Consider the following 20,461-nt stretch of genomic DNA (forward strand, 5'->3'; position numbering starts at 1 on the left):
AAATCGCTGTTCAAAAAGTTTTTGCTTTCTTTGACAGGGCTACAGCCCAGATGAAAAGACCAATCAAGCTGAAATTTTGCATACACATTCCTTGTGCCCTACTGATGTGCCTTTTGTACCATTTGACCCCCCCTCCCACCTCGTTTTTACCCCCCCCCCCCCAAATGTACCTTCCCGGGGTTCTGTCACAGCACCCGGGAGGCTATGGTAATGATTTTTGGTATACATATTCTTGGGGGGTCATTGAGTACATATAGGAAAGTTCAACCCCCAGAGACATCATAGGCTAGAGTAATTAAAGTTTTAAAATCACTTATTTCCCTTAAACTGTTATGTACTTACTCTCAGCTCATAGGGTTTGTAAATTTCTGACTGCAACTGCAAGGTTAGAACAGATCTAACAGTTGTCTTAGGACATGAAATTCAATCAAGACTAAAACAGATCCAATAGTTGCAACTTGACTTTAAATCACGGATATCTCAAATTTGTCACAGCGACTGCGCATGCACGTGGACTTAGCTCATTGGGCTTTCTGTTTTAAGATTCCATGTTGTTTGTTTATATATAAGCAGAAAAACAAATTAATGAATGAGATTACACTGCTGTCCCCCCCCCACCCACCCCAAGTTTTGCCGATACAAAATTTCCTTCCCCCTGTTTTTCAGTTTCGATATATTTAAGGGCGAAAATATTTTAAATATCAGTTGCGAAACTGGGGTTAAACCATTGGAATATTTTGCGTGACATATTAAATGAAACTATAAACGCATATGAATATGATACATCTTACTTTATAATTGAAAGCGAAAAGTAGCCCTTTTTTTTGGTTTGCTTATTTTCTAAATTAATGCATTTTTCACAAACATAGCACATTATGAATTGAAAATATATGAAATACGTGTGTGGATATCCATGTTTTGCAACAACTTGTTAATAGACAAAATTTTTGCAATTAATTTAATTAAGACTTTTAAAGAGCTAAGTCCGCATGCATCATGCGCAGTCGCTGTGGAAAATTTGGGACACCCGCCATTAGTCGTCGCGTACAGTTGTATAGCTCTCTGACACTTTCAAATTTAAAATATTTAATGGCTTAGTTTTTTTTTTTTTTTTTTGCTTGGTAATAACTTGTGTTATTTCGTCTTTTAATGAACTTATGAACAAAACTAGGCATTAAACAAGGCAAAGACCTCCATCAAAAGAAAGATAAGTCTCCAAACAATTGAAATTATCCCATAAAACGTAAAAAATTTAAAACGTAAATACGATGTTTTTTCTTAAAAGGTAAATACAATTTAAGAAAAAAAGACATAAAAGAAAAAGTGAAAAGCTAGATTAAAATAGCCCGCAAAAAACCTTCATGAAAATGTTGAATAATCCGTCAAATAAAGAAACTAATAGAATTTATTGCAAAGTTGTAAAATACTCGAAAACAATATAATTTAAAATATAGTACTTTATTATCCAAGAAGTTTTCTATGCTACAGAGAGGATACAAGGATTGCAATAAAATTTAAAAAGCCCAGTTCTCGCAAAACGAACATGGAATTTAAATGGTCAGAAAATAACTTGACTTAAAATTAGGCTTGCCATTATTGTTCCTTAAAGACACAAAACAGGGTTGTTTCAGTTGAACATTTTCTGACTTGAAGTTCTCAATTCTAAAAATACAGACAAAGTAATAATATCAATGCAAAAAGATGTGATATCTCATCAAAAACAACCCTGTTGTAAAAATTTCCCCACCAAGAAAACCTTTAACTTTTCGGCACAAAAAGAAGGCCTTCATCCTAAACCCCAAAACCCTCAACCTTAAAAAGTTACGATATCTAGTTTGCCCGCCAAGTATCTGCCAAACTATCATCATCCCTGTTCTCCTCTTTCATCACATCTACTTCTGTTACAACCTCCTCCCACCTTCAACTCTTCAGAAATATGGATAGATCCTTTAAATTGTTTATCCTGTTTGGCGGGAAGCTTTTTGCTCACAAAGCAACCACTTCACTTTGAAAAGCTTTTCGTCATATCATAACTTTTTAAGGCTGAGGGTTTTAGGGTTTAGGATGAAGGCGTTCTTTTTGTGCGGAAAAGTTAAAGGTTTTCTTGGCGGGGAAATTTTTACAACAGTGTTGTTTTTGATGAGATAAAAAATACATGCTTTCTCTTTTCATTATACCTCCAAATTTTGGTGAAATATGATGATGGACAGTCCTAAAATTTTTTTTTGCTATTTTATTTTCTATTGGTGTATAAAAATTCAGCCTTGCCATATGAGCTGACAGTTTTGTTTCAGACAAGATTTTATAGTTTGAACATGTGTCACATTGATTTACAACAATTGTTATTGAATGGGAATTTTTCAAATATTTGTTGCCTATCATAAAATTTTGGCAGTCCTGGTTATGTCTGGTAAGTTATATTAAACACTTTGATATAATATATTTTTCTGATTATTTTTCTTTTTTGTAAACTTAATTTTAGTAATGACTGAATCATTGCTAATCAGATTTTGCTGCAGATTTGTTAGAAAAGTACTAGCTTTTTTAAAATTAAAAAAATCAAGCTTAAATCTTTTGCTGTTCAGCAGCAGTTTTACATCATTATTGCTGCATGTTTGAAGCTTCTCGCAATTTAAAAAATCATTTTGCAATTAACTTTTTATCAGTAATTTTAATGATATAGATACTATTGTCTGGCGTATCAGATTTTTTGGAGAAAAAATAATAAATTTGTTTGCGTATAAATTTTTACCTATATAAAAGTTTTGTATGATTTATTGGAATTAAAAAAAATATTTTCAAAAACTTAATATTTATAAATGCATGTCCTTCGTAGCGAAATAATTAAGTTAAAACTAATTATTTCATGTTTATCATCCGTCATTGTTGCATTAATTGTTTTTTAGTTATAATAGTAGCTGAGGTGGTTATTTTTTAATTTGAATTTTTAGAAACCTATGTCCAAAGCATAGATCAGATTTTTTCACAAAACACTAATTCAGATATTCTTGTGAAAAATGTTTTTTTTTTGAAAAAAAAAAATGGGTCCTATGAGTCATAGAATGTTACGAGCATAGGTCATGGATTCCAAAGCTCAAAATGTACCCTGTATATATTGAGTTTTTAATTTTCAAATGTTTTTTTGCAGTTGAAATATGCCACGTATAAGCAACAAGGTATGCCCATAATATACCCCCCCCCACTCAAAAAGTTAGGACCAAAACATGACACAAATACTTTAGCATATTTAAATACACTTAAGAGGGTATTCTACTAGAAATTTGAAAGCCAATTTTTTTTTTCATATTTTGAGTAAAGATGAAAATGCAACTGTAAGTGCTTATGCAAGCTTAATTTCTCCTTTATTACTACTTCCATTGTTTCACATTTATATAAACTATTTTGATTTACATTATTGCTCCTTTAAAGGGGAATTCTTGTCTAGAAATTCAAAAAAAAAAATTTTTTTTCCTTCATATTCTTAAAGAACCTTAAGAACGGAAATTTGAATTATTCTTGGAGTTATATTGATAATTTTGTTAAAATAAATTCTTTAGCTCTCAATGTATACCTGACAAACGAGCATCTCAAAGGTTCTGTAAACCTGTGTATTTCTTCAGTGTTAAATTCAAAATTCTATGTATAAAATGGATTTTAAAAAAAATCAAAAGGAAGTAATTTGCATCCAGATAGACTAAGAAACAGCCAGCAAACAAGATCTACAGCATATCAAAGGTTTGGAGGTACGAGCATCTGAAGTTTCAAAGGAAAGCAGAAAAGCTGTTATGACTGAAAAATCTGCCAAAAATGTAGCTTTTGAGGTGGAGGAAAGAACATTGTATAAGGAACGGATGGCTGATTGAAAAAAAATGCTTATAAAATACCATTAATCCGCTCAGACTGCCTGAAATAAGACTGTAAACTTTAGACACGTTTTTCTCAAAACAAGATATATCAAGTTCTAATTCACCGATTTACTTAAAATTTGGTACAAGTTTTCTCAATACTATCCAAATTTTCTCCACAAGGGGTTTTTTGCAAGTTTTTAAAAAATTATCAAAGTCAAAAAAGAGGCAAAAAATGAACTTTTTTTTGGCAAAAAGATTCCTTTTTGTGCAAATGTTATGATTCAAATCACTAGTAGTATTGGAATCGTATCAAGCAGGAGCCCCTCCCCCCCCCTATTTTAGAGTCCGCACTTGCCAGCCTTCATCAACTTCAATTTTTAATTTTTTTTTAACAGTTATGAATTTTTATAGTTTTAAAAGTATCAATTTAAACTGATAAAAATGGATAGTATAAATGGTTGGTTTTTTATTACACCCGTGAAATGAACTCAAAATCAATCCTCTAGACTGGAATGCTCCCTTAGCTAAACTACCTAAGATCTAAAGTGTTGTAAAAATAGCAAATGCATATCCTTGTGAATGACGTAAACATCATCTTTCTGCTACAGGTTGACACAGAAAATAAAAGTTTGCATCTTTTCACTAATGAAAAACAGTAAAGTATGTTTTATGAGATACATTCAAACACTTTGAAAAGAATCTGAGATGATGAGAAAAGATTAATGACACTACAGTAAAATCTCTCCTAACGGACACCATTGAAAGGCGGACACCCGTCTTATGCGGACAATTTTTAATTCCCCAGTTCCAATGCAATTAACATTATTAAACCCTTGTCCTGTGGACACCTCTCTTGACTTGACTTGATTCTCCTAACCATTGAGAAAGAATAGATGGAGAGAGTGCAACCCTACTATCGCGAAACGGCAACCATACCATGTGACCTGGGGAGCAATTTCTAGTTGACCGTAACCGCTGAAGTTTTCATTAGCTGAAGCCATGAATGATGAAAACATTTAACTGTAGAAGGGAAAAATTAGATTTATAGCAATAGTGCAGTATTGTAGCATTATAAACTGCAGAAAAAACCATACCAGGAAATCCAGTAACTTTTCTTAGGTACGTACAAAAGGTTTTTACTTCTAAATAAAGAAAAAAATAACATATATGTGCATTCAACGAGTGCATTTCCCACAGTTGCCTATAATTTTTAAATTTTTGTACTGATTTTACCTATAAATGTAATAAAACATTGTATATCATGAGTGCAAATAACATTTTAGTTCCATAAAAACACTTTTTACTTAACTAGTAATTGTTTTAACGGTTCTCGAGTAATTTTTGTTGGCGAGTAGCTTCTCGCCAAGCCCCTGTGAACAACAGATGCGTTTAGAGCAAGTTTTAGATTTGAAAATAAATATTTGTTACTTTTATGCTTTAATTTAAATACTAGTGTGCCTGCATATGAAATAATTTCAAAACATTGATTACAAGACACAAGAATCCATTAATTTTCAGTCAGTGAGCGAACTCTTTAAACATATATTTGTACATGACTGTCATTACAAGGAATAAAAATCAAAATACATGAAAAATGCAGTTACATCATATTTTAAAATCCGGGAAGAAGTGGGGAGGGGGATTTTGAATAACAGGCCTGGTATCTGTTATTTACTTAAAACTGGCAAAAGGTTAGCAGCGTTGCCTTTGCTAGTAACAATAATCAGTAACGATACCTTTTAGAACTGATCTTTCAACATTGCTCAAAACTCTGTTAATCTTCTAATAACAATCATAGAGAAAGTTTAAATACTATTTTTCAAAAAGCACACATACATGCGCTCAATCTATCTACACCGATGCACAACATAAAAACTTATCACAATAATTCAGGCTGAAAACTTTCGCTTACTCACAACACACTTGGTCGATCTAATATTCTCAGAAAAAATAACAACTCTTAATTGCTTTCAAAATATCATAAAAATAAATTTACGCAGACGATAAATTAAAAAATAGGGCGGTTGAAATTATTCAACTTTGTTTTCTTCTTACTTGGCTTGGCTTTAATCTTCTGTTTTAATAATATTGTTTTTCGAAAGCAGACGATATTTTTTCAGAATACATATTCATTTGAATTGAACAGAGATGGGCAGACTTTACCAAAAAAAAAGGGATGCTTTTAATTTTCACGAATTGTCTCGATCTACCAGAAATGTGTACAAAAATTATACATAAATTAGTAATGTTAATAACTGTTGAATAGTTATTTACGTAGATAATTAAAACAGGAAGAAAGACCTTCATTCTAAAAACCTTCTGGTAAACAATCAATGTTTAAGAGTTGAAATTCAAAATAATAATATCAACAAATCAAATAAATATTTACATTATGTGCTGAAACAATTAAAAATCTAATTCATCCAAAATTAATCCTTATTAAAAGATTTGTACTGTATGTTATCTGCTACTTTTGTAAGCTTGGTGTATAATTACTGATTGCTAGTCTTGCGATTTCGGAATCAGAGACTTAAGCTCTAAAATTCCCGGAGTCGGAGTCTGCTTTTTTTCTCCCGACTTTGCAACCCCAAATTGTTGCAAGGTTGCAGAGTCGGAGTTGGAGTAGGACTGATTTTGAAGCAAAATGGTCAGAGTCAGAGTTCAAAGGTTTTGAAACTCCGAGTCAAAATCGGAGTCTGACTGCTTTTGGGGTAAAAAAAAGTCGGAGTAGGAGTCAAAGGCTCTAAAATTCCCTGCGAGTTGGAGTCGGTTCTTTTTTCTTCCGACTCCGCAACCCAAATTTGTTGCAGTGCTGGGGAGTCTGAGCCAAACTGATTTTGAAGTTCAAGAGTTGGAGTCAAAGTTCAAAGTTTTTGAAATTCCAAGTCAAAATCTGACTCGGACTGCTTTAGGGACAAAGGAGTCGGAGTCAAAGGCTCTAAAATTCCCTGGGTTGGAGTCGACCAGTTTCTTCCGACTCCACAACCCTAATTTGTGGCAGGGCTGCAGAGTCGGAGTCGGACTGATTTTTAAGTAAACTAGTCGGAGGTCGTAAGTTTTGAATCTCTGAGATGAAATCGGAGTCCGACTAATTTTGGGGTAAATGAGTCAGAGTCAAAGGCTCTAAAATTCCCCGTTTTAGAGTCTGTCATTTTTCTTCCGACTTCACAAACCTAGTTTGTAGCAGGCTTGCAGAGTTGAAGTTGGACTGATTTTGGCGTAAAAGAGTCGGCATCAGGAGTCTAAGTCTTTATAAACTGCAAGAGTCGGAGTTGGACTGTGTTTCTGAGTAAAGGAGTTTGAGTCAAAGGATCTAAAATTCTCGAAGTTAGAGTCGGTCATTTTTCATCTGACTCTGCAACCCTAATTTGTAGCAGGGCTGCGGAGTCAGAGTTGAACTGATTTTGAAGAAAAAAAGCCGGAGTCGAATGCTCAAATTCTCGGAGTCGGTCATTTTACTTCCGACTCCACAACTCTAATTTGTAACGGGGTTGCGGAGTCGGACTCGGATCTGGACTGATTTCGATGCTAAGAGTCTGACGTTTAAAAACTCCGAGTTGAAATCAGAGTCGGACTATGTTTTAGATAAAGGAGTTGGAGCCAGAGTCTGTCATTTTCGCTAAAACTCTGCAGCTCTGATTTGTAGCCCCGACTTCATAATTAGTGCCGTCGTCTGAAAAATATTTAGTGCCAAAAGAGCGATTGCATGCCAAAACGCGACAACTTCCCAGCCAAACTAGTCACCTGACCTGGGAGAAATGTTTTTATAGCTTATCTGACTGAGACATTTGCTGTCGCTCCCTCCATTAGGATTCCTTCTCAATGCTCCTAACGCCTAGTGGCGCATGAGGCTGCTAGTGTGGCATTCCATCCCGACCGGTTTAATGCCGCCTCGCTGGCACTCCCCTTCTTGGCCAACCAAAGGCATTTCTTTCTTGTATGGCCATCTGACACCAGGTTAGTTTTGGAAGCCCAGGCTTCCTCTTGCCATCTGGGGTCCACGTGAGAGCACTTCTTGTAGGGTCTATTGCCTGCATTCTGAGAACTTGTCTTATCCATGACCATCTGTGCCTTTTTATCAGTGTGGTTATGGGCTTGCAATTTGCATGTTTGTACAGGTCTGAATTCAATATTTTGTTTGGCCAGTATATGTTTAATACTTTTCTTGAACTTTTAGTTTGAAAGGCATCAAGCTCTTTTTCTTGCTGTCTAGTTAGCTTCCATGTATTGCTGCATAGAGTAGGACTGTTCAAACTGTTGAATTGAAAATTTGTATTTTGAGTTTTGCGTGTATGTTGTTAGATCTCCATATTTTATATAAGATTTAAAGGTGCATTGAGCTTTTTTAATTCTTATTAATATATCATTATTTGTACCTCCCTCAGATGAAAGATATGCCCCAAGATAAATAAAATTGTCAACTTCATCTATTTCCTTTCCATTTATGCAATTTTTTTTCATTTTTGTTACTTTTGATTTTCATCATCTTCTACTTGGCCTCATTTATTTTCAATCTGACTTTTCTTGCATTTTCTTCCAGCTTACTTGTTTTTGACTTCATATTTTCAAGGTGTGATGACAATAGTACGATGTTATCTGCATAATCTAAATCTTCAAGATGATCATGCAAAGTCCATCTTATCCCAGTTTCACATTGTTTTAGGGTGTCTCATTGTCCAGTCAATTACTATGTTGAATAACAGTCCTGACGACACGCATCCCTGTCTTTTTCCAGTTTTTATTTCAAAATTTTCTGAACTATTTCTATTAATTAAAACACTGCCCTTGCTTCCTTGGTATAAGTTTTCTATGATATTAACTATTTTTTACGGCAGTCTGTAGATCTTCAAAATTCTCCATAGACACTCTCTATTTATGCTGTCAAAAGCTTTAGCAAAATCAATAAAGTTCAGATATAATGTTGACTTGAATTCAATGCTTTGCTCTATTATATTTCGAATATGATAGATATCAAATATAATAGATTCTCTATTATATTTGATTTATTGTACTTCTACTGGCTCTAAAGCCTGCCTGTTCAATTCTTAACCTGCCTTCAATCCTTTCCTTCATTCTGTTCATTATGATTCGAGAAAAGATCTTACAAGGAACCGATAGTAGGCTAATTCCTCTTCAATTGCTACATTTCGTAAGATCGACTTTCTTAGGTATACACACAATCTGGGCTTCTTTCCACGATTCAGGAATAATTTCATTTTTCCAGATATAATTAAATAATTTGTGTAGCGTGTTTGCACTTGTATCGAGATCCACTTTAAAAAGTTCTGCAGTTAAATTATCATTTCTGCTTTGCTTTCTCATTCCTTTGCATTTTTATAGCTTTTTTTATTTCTTCTTTTGTTACTTCATTTAAATCCAAGTCCAGTTCATTGATCTCCTCATCAAAAGGTGAATTAATGTTCGAACCAGCCAAACCCTGATCCACATTCAGAAGTTCTTTGAAATGTTCTCCACATCTATCCGGTATTTCTTTGTCTTGTGTAAGAAGTTTTCCTCTTTTATTTTTCACTCCACAGTCATTTTTTCAAAAGCTTCCGCTTAACTGCTTAATAAATTTGTAAACCTCACCAGTGTTACCAGGATCGTTAGCTCTCTGAGCCTTTTCCACTAGTGTTACTGGAAGTAGTTTCTCTTGTCGTTTCTCACAGAGTATTTAGTACCTTATGGTGCGTTTCCTAGTATTTCTTCTGATAGTCAGCGCTCAACCTTTCAGGTTTAGAGTTATTAATCTTTCCCTTCAACTTCCTTCTTTCATCTATTAACTTCAAAGTATCTACAGTTATCCACTCCTTTTTAGCTGCTTTATCAGCTTTTCCAAGTACTTCCTTCACATTTGCATTATAGGCTTCACAGCAACTTTGCCACATTGATTGTATTTTGTTTTCTCTATTGGCCTCATCATTCAACTCTTCAAACACTGAAAACCTGTTTTTTAATTCAAGGACAAAATCCTTCCTATAATTACTTTCCTTCAGTTTTTGGATATTATATCTGATCTTCTAATTTTTTTTTTCTTACATTTCTTGCTAATTTTAGTTTGATCATAGCTATTATAAGAAAATAGTCTGATGCTACATCAGCTCCTCTTTTAACTCTTACATCTTGTAAAGATCTTTAAAAAATTCCATTAATAGCAACCTGGTGAATTTGATTCGTTGTTTTTCCATTTGGGCTGGACCACGTCACTTTATGTATTTCTTTATGTTTAAAATAGCTACCTCTTAATATGACTCTGTTCATCTCACAAAAAGATGCAAACAGCTCGCTGTTTTCATTCCTCACTCCACTTGTCTCTTGCCCAACAGCATGTTCCTCTTCAGTCACTCTCTTTCCCACTTTAGCATTCAGATCTCCCCTTAAAATTAGGAGATTATGTTTAGGGGTTTTATTTATTGCTTCCTGAAGTTTATCATAAAATTCTATCTTTGTATCCTCTTCCGCATCATTAGTTAGTGCATAGGTTTGTATGACAGTCAACTTGGCAAATCTAGAATAAAAGTTTGCTTTGATAATGCGGTTGTTTACAGGTTGCCAGTCCAAAAGGCTTTTCTTTGCTCTTTCATTCATTATTATGGCAACGGCTTTTTTGTGTCTCACATCATCTCCAGAAAATAAAATATTATAGTTGTCGGAGGTCCTTACCTCCCCAAACAGTGTCCATCTTGACTCTGATACTCCTAGTGTATCTATGTCTTAGTTCCACATTTCATTTACAATCTGCTTGGTTTTCCCAAGTTGGAACATGGTTCTGACATTCCAGGTCCCAATCTTAAGTTTTATTTTTGGTTGGGTGAGTGTCCTCATCCGTGTATGAGGTTTCTTTGGGTTTTGCCCCGTATGCATCATGGCCGGTTCCTCAACATCAAATAAATATTCATCTGCTGGGAGACCGCAGGATCCAGCACTGTCACCTTCAAGAGAGAATTCTTCGCTAGCGGTTTCTGTAAACATGAGTTTTTATGTGGATGGATGTTTAGCTCATCGCACAAGCCTCCTCTTTTACGCGGCTTGGGACGGGCATAGGGACAAGACAAACTTCAGCCTATGGCAGAGTTCGGACACCTCTCTATTGGAGACAAAAAAAATTGTCCTGTTAGTGTCCGCATTAGAGGGATTTTACTGTAATTGTAGAAAATCGAACTGTTCATTAAATTGATGACGTAAAAAATAGAACAGCATGCCCCGATTCCCCCACTTTGTCCTTTGGCCATTTGTTGCTATGCCTAATATTTTTCAGTAGCAGTATTGACATTTAAAATTTTGGACCCCTGATTAGTTTCTGAAACAATATCCTTTGTACAGAACGTTAGAAAACATGCAACATGTATCATCTAGAACAGCAGTGAACAACCTTTTTCTGCCCAGAGGCCATACCTCATATTAAAATCATTTTCATGGGCAACATTTCTAATATTTCTTTCTTTTCTAAATAACATGTGAAAATATGGAAAAGGAAGAAAGCTACAAACCAGCAGTTGTTATAAATTACTTGATGCTTATTTTATTAAATGCATGCTTTTCAAAAACCAATTTCTGATTATTTGGCTCCAAATTTGTGGCATTGTCACTAATCGTGCATTTGGATTTTTGACATTAAACCAAACAACCGGACACACAGATCAGCTTTGCAGGCCTTAGGTTGGGTACCACTGAGCCTAGAAAATTAAATAGTACATGTTAATTTTTCCTTAAATGTACCACTCATACTGCTTACTATTCCAGGTGATGTGGCTTGTTTTTTTTTGATGATTTTAAAGCAATTCTTTTTGTTTTTTTAAATTGTTATCAGTGAGTAAGAAGTTAGGGCCAAAAACTAACAAAAAAAGAAGAAAAACTATAAAACAAACTTTAAAATACCTTTACCAAGAATGATATTGAGTTATGAAGATTCCATACCCACCATACCTTGCAGTTCTGCTGGATTGTCCAAAAAACTCCTGGATTTCATCATTGCACCTGATTTTTTGGCTTGTATCTAAAAATACTGATGTTCATAAACTTTTGAAAATGTCCTTTTTTTATAAGCAGTTTTAAAGAAAAAGCAAAGAAAAGTTCATTTAAAAATAATTTCTTAAAGAGATTTTTTTTCTGACTTGATTTCTTTTACGAACACTCTTCAGCTCTGTTGTTCGGAAGTTTATTGTTAGAACTTCAAAACTTAGTGATTAAAATCTGGCAGCTTTGCTTCAGTGCTACATTTTTAAACTCTTTTTTGTTTTAATCACTCAAGTTTTGGTTGTATAATTAGGCCATGGATCATATAGAATAGCACAAATTATGTTTATGATGCAAGTCATTAAAACTGTAGCTAACGAAAGCACCACTAGGCTTGATCCCCCTCCAAAATGTTTGTTCTGAGAATTTTTTTCGAAAAAAGGGCAGGTAATTTTATTGATAAGTTGATAATGATATCCTAAAGTTTTTAAAGATTAAGGCTTCCAGAATCTTCATTTTTATCGTTCAGCCTGTGGGTAAGGACTCCACCATTTAAAAGTAGCAAAGAGAAGAAGGATGTAGCAGGGTCATACCTCCCTTCCTTCCCCATGAAACAATGCCTTTGATCCTTGACTGTTCTTCTAACTTCATCAAATGTAGGCTAAAAGCCTTCCGAGGGAGCGACCCTGAAGACCCTCCCCCCCTTTCCTACTCTCTAATGTTAGCCTTAAAATGGGACTTGTAAATGTGAATTTCAAAATTTTTTCTGTTGATCTCTAGATCCCTCTTTCCTAAAGTTTCCAAAGATGATAACCTAAATTTAGTTTTTTAAAATTTTTGTTCCAAAAAAATTTCTTATGATGGGCGTAGTAACCCCCAATGTAATCTCTAGTAATTTAAAATTTAATTTTTAGAAATTCCTTGCAGCAAGCCCCCAAAGGTCGTTGGTCCCAACAAAAGCCTACAGCTAACTTTAATTTTAAAAGATGTTTCAGGTGTAATCCTAAACTCGTCACTCTCTCGTTCTTTTATCTTTACCAAGTAGAGCATAAAGTTTCATTTTTAATACTTCAATATAGAAAAATTCTCAGAGAAGAGCTTCTGTATGCCAAACATCACCGAAGCTGTAACAGGAAATATCCAACGTTGTTTAGCACAAATAAACAGATTTCAGAATACACGTGTTTCGAGGTTTCAAGGAACCCTTTTTTCAATTCAAAGGTGTGAGCTTCTTGAAAAAGGGGTTCCTTGAAACCTCGAAACACGTGTATTCTGAAATCTGTTTATTTGTGCTAAACAACGTTGGATATTTCCTGTTATTTCTCGGCAGAAAGGTATTTATTTATTGCTTAATCACCAAAGCTGGTTTAGAATTACATCTTGAAGATTCCAATTTAGGAAAATTTCCCGAAGATCACCAAATCATCCGCCCTCTCTTAACTTCAACACTAAATAGCTGATAATTCGATATTTCCTACAGTCTGTTTTTTCTTCCAGAGTATATTTACGCATTTATATTCATGTAGATGTTTAAAGAGATATCAAAGAACATCAACTCATATGTAAATGTTTCATATGCACATTATAAGCTTAATTTAGAGATCAATCTTTTTTTTTTTCCTCACAGAAAGAAGCTAAAGAAATCCAACTATCTTCTTCTAAAGTTATAGAAAATATGATTTTGGGGCTTGTAAGTTTTGTTATCTGAATCTATGTAGCATTATATGTTTCAAGTAGGCATTTTTTGTTTATTACTGCATATTTTTCTTTTAAAAACTTTATCATTATTAGTTGTTGTTTTTTCTTCAGAAAATTATACTATCTCATATATGTTCCAAAACTAAGTTTGTATTTACTTTTCTAGCATATCTTTTTGTTGGGGAATAATGAATATTATATTTTGGTTTGGCATTTGGTCTCCATGTGAAACCAACTAAAAAATATTGTTCTCAACTTGACTATTTTAGATTTTTATGTGACTGTCAAAATTATTCTTTAACATCTTAAACTTTTGCAGATGAACCTTGGTATCTCAAATCCCTTGATGTCTCAAAAATAAAAAATAAATAAATAAATCCTCTGTATTTTCTATAAATACTCCTGTGTATGTTCCATAGTTGTCTCAAAATTTATTTTCTGAAACCCTTGCTATGTTAAAACTTTTTGCACAGAATTCAGTTTCAATTGCCATTTTTTCTTGCCAATTTTTGTATTATAACCAGTTCCCGAAACATTCCTTGTAGTTTCTCATCCTCTTTCTTGGAAATTTTAAGAATTTTAGAGTTTAGATTCTTTGCTTTCTTTGGTATACAGTGACCACTTTGAGGACAGGGGGTCAATTTTTCGTCCATTTTTCAAGAGAAAATATAAAACCTGAACCTCGTTCTCATCATTCTGCTTTTTTAACTCCTACAAAATGGCTGGCAGAATGCTTTTGAATGTGCTATTGATTGGAGATAAAATTAGAATTTTATGTCTGTAGATGAAAAAAGAAAGTCGAAATTGCTCCTTGTTCATTTCAAAATCTCTTCCAGTACACTTTCCACAATAATAAAAAACTTAAGTTATTGAGAAAAAATATGATGAAAGAAATTGTTAAAAAATAAAAGTTAGGATTTCTACTTATTCAGAAGCAGCTAACAATCTAGCTTAAGAATATCTATTAACCAGTCAAAAAATTGAATACTAGGTACTGTTACATACAAATAGGGATGCATAATAGGGCTGAAAAATCTACAACTCTTACACTACTTTTCTACATAACTCCCAAAATTTTGCAGGCATTTGTCATAGTGTGGCACAAGTTTTTGTATGCCTTCTTCATAGAAGGTTGCCGCCTGCATTTTCAACCATATGGTAACTTATTCTTTCAGCTCATTACTGTTGTTGAAGTGTTACCAACCAAGGAAAAATTTGGAAATTTCATTGCAAGAGCACTAATTGAACACCTGTGGTTTTCCTTAATTGTGCAATTGCTTCAATTGTGCAAACAAGTTCATTACTCACCAAAGATGAACGTCCACTTCATTCTTTGTAGTGTACCTTATCACATCCTTCATTGTATAACTAAACCCATCATCTTACTATTGAATCACTCATTGCATTTTGTCCACAAACCTCACAGATTTGATGGTAAATTTCAATTTGTTTTACTTTCTTTGCATTCAGGCAAGATTTTCCATCAACACCAACATTTTAAACAAGCACTACCAAGCATAGGTTATCAACAGAAGTCTCAAAATTGCGTCATTCTATTCTTTTTGACTCAGACTAACAGTTGTACATGCACAAAACTGCAAAAGTAGCATTGCTAATTATACTATGCAATTTTTAAGTATGTAATTAAATGTAAAATTAATGTATGTAAATTAAGTTATGCAAAAATTACTCTTTTGCTGAAATTCTTCCTTTGATACTCTATATAAATTCAACATCAAATGTTTTTCTGTTTCCATCTATATGGCCACGTTTGATTCATAACAAAAGTGCTCTCTTTTTTTTTAGAATGTTAATCTGGAGAATTTTAAGAGCTTGGCTAGCAAAAGGGATTTACTTCGTTCAGCCATTAAGAGTCATGATGGCAATGCTATACTAACTGTAAGTTTGTTTTTCTTTAATAAATCTTTCAAACTTTATTCAATTTCTTTTTATGATGAGAAACAACTTTGTTGAAGGTCAAATACAGTCGTCCTTCTCCATTTTACACCTCGACTTTTGCGGCTTCACTCGATCGCAGTTTTTTCTAGTACATTAATTAACCTGTTCTAATGGGCTCGTAGCAACTCTTTCCCGCAAAAGAGAAACAATACAAGTACAAAAGTGACAACCAGCAGCAGGCTCTGAGCCCAGCTAGGCTGGTCCTAGTCAATTTACAATCCCCAGTGAAGATCAATGGCCCTTTTAAAACTATCTACTCCCTTGCTCATTACCACCTCTTCCGGTAAGCTGTTTGTAAGTTCCACTACCCTACTAAAATAATAATTTTTTCTAATATCCAGGTTAGCCTGAGCTTTAAATAGCTTAAAGCAATGATCCCTTGTCCTATTTTCAGTGCTAAACTTTAGCCCCGTAACATCTTTCATTTTAATAAATTTAAACAACTGAATCATATCCCCTCGGTCTCTTCTTTGCTCAAGACTATATTTTTAGCATTCTAAGCTTGAAATCGTAGTCTAAATGAGAAAGTCCATTTATTAGCCTTGTAGTCTGCCTTTGAACCCATTCTAGTACATTAATATCTTTCTTAAGATAAGGAGACCAAAACTGAACAGCATACTCCAAATGAGGTCTTACCAAACATCTATATAAGGGCAGAAGAACTTCTTTAGATGTGTTTGAAATAGGTCTATTGATAAACCCAAGCATCATATTGGCTTTGTTAGTAGCTATACTGCACTGTTGACTGAACTTTAAATCCTGACATATTAAGATGTCTAAATCAGTAACTTTTTCTGCCTGACTAATGACTGAACCTTGCAAATAATAGCTTGTACACTTATTTCCATGCCCTAAATGTAGCACTTGACATTTCTCAACATTAACAGCCTAACCCCATTTATCAGCCCACTCCGTAATATGATCTAAATCCTCTTGCAGCTGATTTGCTTGTTCTTCATTATCTACAATCCCCATAACTTTGGCATCATCAGCAAAACAATTCATGTTCCCAGAAATATTTTTATGAATATTGTTCATTAGAATAATTTCCCCTTACAACTAACTACCTTTGGTTTCCTTCCGGTCAGCCAGTAATTTACTCAAATTAAAGTTTCCCTCCTATTCCTATATCAGCTAATTTGCTAAGTAGAGCAACATTTCTCTTTCATACTGATGCAAAAATTTTAACTTTATTTCAAAAAAGTTCACAATTTTCAGGCTTACTAAATGTATTGCATATCAAATCTGAAGATAATCATTTTATGGTTCATTGATTGAACCATAATTCTTGATGCTTATTTTGATTTTTTTGCATGCCCTTCATTAGAGTTTCCTTGAGAAATTTTCAAATGTCCTTAAAAAGTCCTTGAAGAGTACTTGAATTTTATTTGCAAGATACAGGGAAAACCTTGAAAAGCACATGACAGAGAAGAAGATCTCTTACTATTTGTACTGATTATCTCCAAATTTTTAATTTTGTCACTTACATCCCTTTGCTTTCCAATGCCTTATATAATATTTTTTTTTTTTTTACGAGCATTGTCGTATTTGAAAATAAATCACTTAAAACGACCATTGCATAATAACTTGCTTTTCTCCAACCCTACTTTTTTTGAGTTGTGTCACTTTCTTTGCCTGGGTGTGATATGTAAAATTGTTACTCAAAGATGCTTTTATTCTAAATAATTGCATTCTTACTGTATATTTATTATAGATCTTTTTATTTTGTATTTATGTATTACTTTTCTTAAAAAGTTCTCTAAAGGATTCACTTTTCTCTCAAGAAATTTTATCATCTCATGAAGATGCTCAGAATTCATACATCGCATTTTTGAAGCAAAGTCAAAAATTTGAAGAGCTGGAACATCTATTAATGTAATTTCCTCCATTTTCAAATGTATGATTCTTTAGCTTGGACTTTGATTTTCTATGAATAGCATGTATTCCTGAAGTAGATAGGATTTTCATTAAATTTTAACTTAGAAAATACTGTAAAAGATGTAATTTATTTCCTAATTTTCTAGTTATTTTATTTTTCAAAGTTTCTTGGTAGTTATCTTTTAAATATGTGATTAAACTGAAGCTTAATCATAATTCAAACAAAAACACAGCAAATGACACATTTATGACAGTAAATAGTTTCTAAATTTTAATAGGTGTGAGATTTCTCAGCATGAGACAAATTAATTTCTAAATTTATTAGGTATTTCTTTGATCCAATTGAGTATCCTTATTAGTGTATCTATTTGCACATGCTGTCTTGATGATCAGTTGATTCATTGTATATTTTTGTTTTCTTATTCAATAACTTTCTCTAAATTAATATGTATATTTTATTCCTATGTACCAAAAGTTTTCTATCTTTTATTCTATTTATTTATTTATTTATTTATTTTCTTGTTTTTTTTCCTGTTACAGGTTGCTGAGTAAAGATGAAGATGCAGCTGTAAGTACTTATGCAAGCTTAATTTCTCCTTTACTACTACTCCCATTATTTCACATTTGTATAAACTGTTTCGATTTACATTATTGCCCCCTTATCTATAGTATTTTAGTTTAGAAATTCAAAAAAAAAAATCGTTTTTTTTCTTCATATTTTCATAGACTTTTAATAATAAATTTCTGAGAGGATGTACTGAAATTATTTGAATTATTCTTGGAGTTATAGTTAATTTTCTGAAAATAAATTCTTTTGCTCTCAATGTATTCCTGACAAATGAGCATCTCAAAGGTTCTGTAAGCCTGTGTATTTCTTCAGTGTTAAATTCAAAATTTTATGTATAAAATGGATTAAAAAAAAGTCAAAAGGAAGTAATTTACATCCAGATAGATTAAGAAACAGCTGGCAAACAAGATCTACATCATATCAAACGTTTGGAGGTACGAGCATCTGAAGCTTTAAAGGAAAGCAAAAAAGCTGTTATGACTGAAAGATCTGCCAAAAATGTAACTTTTGAGGTGGAGGAAAGAACATTGTATAAGGCACGGATGGCTGATTGAAAAAAAAAAAATGCTTATAACATACCATTAAACCACTCAGACTGCCCGAAACAAGAGTGCAAACTTTAAATGCGTTTTCTCCAAACAAGATTTCTCCCATTCTAATGCACCACTTGAAATTTGGTACAGACTTTATTAATATACCATCAAGATTGTCTCCTCCTAGGTTTTTTTTTTTAATTTTTTGTTTTTAATATTTTTAAAAAAAAATTCCAAATTTGAAAAAAAAGCCAAAAAATGATTTGTTTTTAAAAAAAATGTCATTTTGGGCATTTCTTTTTCAAATTGGCTCTGTTTAGATAATTTTTCCAATGTGTTTAATAAGCTTTAACCTTAATTTGTTGTTTTAGATCACCAGGAAGATTTTAATCACGTCAACCAGGAGACCCCCTTTTTTAGAGTCCCCCACTTTGCCGACCTTGGCTAACTTCAACTTTGAATTTATTTTCAACTATTATACATTTTATACTTTTAAATTATCAATAAAAACTGATTAAAATGGATAGTTAAAATAATTACTGTTTTTTTAAAAATTATCTCTGTAAAATTAGCTCAAAATCAAACCTCTAGTCTGGAATGCCCCCTTAATCTTGCTCACAATTTATTGGTGTTTGAAAGGAAATGTACTGTGGTCAAAAACTGAATATGATCTTTTGAAGCTTTTAACTTTTGCTCTCAACTCATTAGAAAGGCCTTTGAACAGAAAAGATCAGTAGTTAGATGTATGCTCTTTGTATGATTTTAAAATAAGTATTTCAGATGGATAACTTGTCCCTTGAAAGGTGTTTCATTCTCATACTTCACTTTGCCTTATTTATAATAGCAATAATTTGCAAGCTAATAAGCAGCCTTTGAAAGGGACCCAAGTCCATTGAGTTTTTTTTTAAATTCGTTTTTTGTGATTACTTACTTTTTCCCCTTTATTTGATAGATGTTGAAGTATGAAAGAGTTATTCATAAACTGCGTGCTCCAGAAGTGAAAAGGAAAGGAATTCAAAGTTGTTATAGGTACTTTTTCAATGTTTTATGCAATGATAATCATTTTAAATTTGACTACTCTTGAAACACTTTAGAATTGAGTTGTTGACCATGACCAGATTACATGGTGGTTTACTTCACTAAACAACTTCCGTTGGCTGCCCTCCCCCTCTAATATTTACGTACTTATAATTTTATTGAGCTATTGTATATATATATATCTATATTTATATATATATATATATATATATATGTATATATATATATATATGTATATATGTATATATATGTATATATATATGTATATATGTATATATATATATGTATATATATATATGTATATATATATATATATATATATATATATATGTATATATGTATATATATATGTATATATGTATATATATATATATATATATATATATATATATATATATATATATATATATATATATATATATATATATATATATATATATGAGTGTTATAAGATATCTTACTATAGTATAAATATTTAATGATGACATTACAGCAGCTAATGAAATTTTTGGAAAAACTGTGAAGTAGAGAATTTGGGCTGCACTTCATAATAAACATTTAAAGTTTCAAGCAAAGGCTGAATTAGATCAAATGCTTTAGCTTGCACTAGATTAAAATTGTTTTGGAGTAGCACTGTTTTGAAAATAAGTTTAATATTTCTGCATTAATTCAACAAACTCATTTGAAGTTAAAGTAGATGTTCAATGGTGGGGAATATTTTGATACTTGAGACTTTGGCATAATTGTCTAGTTTTGGGCAATTATTCTTTCACTCTGGCATAAACTGCAGCCCCCTGATGTAGCACCCTAGTCCTGTGTTAACTTATGATTCATATTGATTTATAATTGCTTTGTTATAACTTCTTATGTATGAATGAATAAGAGCATCATATTATTTCTTCACTGCAAGGATTTTTTTAATCAAACTTTTCTGTGACACATTTGTAATTCGTAAAAGATATTGCTTAAATCGTGGTTAAAAT

At 32.7% G+C, this 20,461-nt stretch overlaps 1 protein-coding gene across 1 annotated transcript in view; it reads left to right on the plus strand.

The window, feature by feature from the left end:
- The window catches only part of LOC129231181 (spermatogenesis-defective protein 39 homolog), a 74,839-nt gene that overhangs the window by 22,746 nt on the left and 31,632 nt on the right, over positions 1–20,461 (plus strand). The window contains exons 5-9 of the mRNA XM_054865428.1: positions 13,432–13,494; positions 15,309–15,401; positions 17,176–17,336; positions 17,880–17,907; positions 19,393–19,469. Coding sequence (XP_054721403.1) covers positions 13,432–13,494; positions 15,309–15,401; positions 17,176–17,336; positions 17,880–17,907; positions 19,393–19,469 — 422 coding nt within the window. The remainder of the gene's footprint in view (positions 1–13,431; positions 13,495–15,308; positions 15,402–17,175; positions 17,337–17,879; positions 17,908–19,392; positions 19,470–20,461) is intronic.

This window comes from Uloborus diversus, chromosome 10 (genome assembly GCF_026930045.1).
Source record: "Uloborus diversus isolate 005 chromosome 10, Udiv.v.3.1, whole genome shotgun sequence".
Taxonomy (NCBI): Eukaryota; Metazoa; Arthropoda; class Arachnida; order Araneae; family Uloboridae; genus Uloborus; species Uloborus diversus.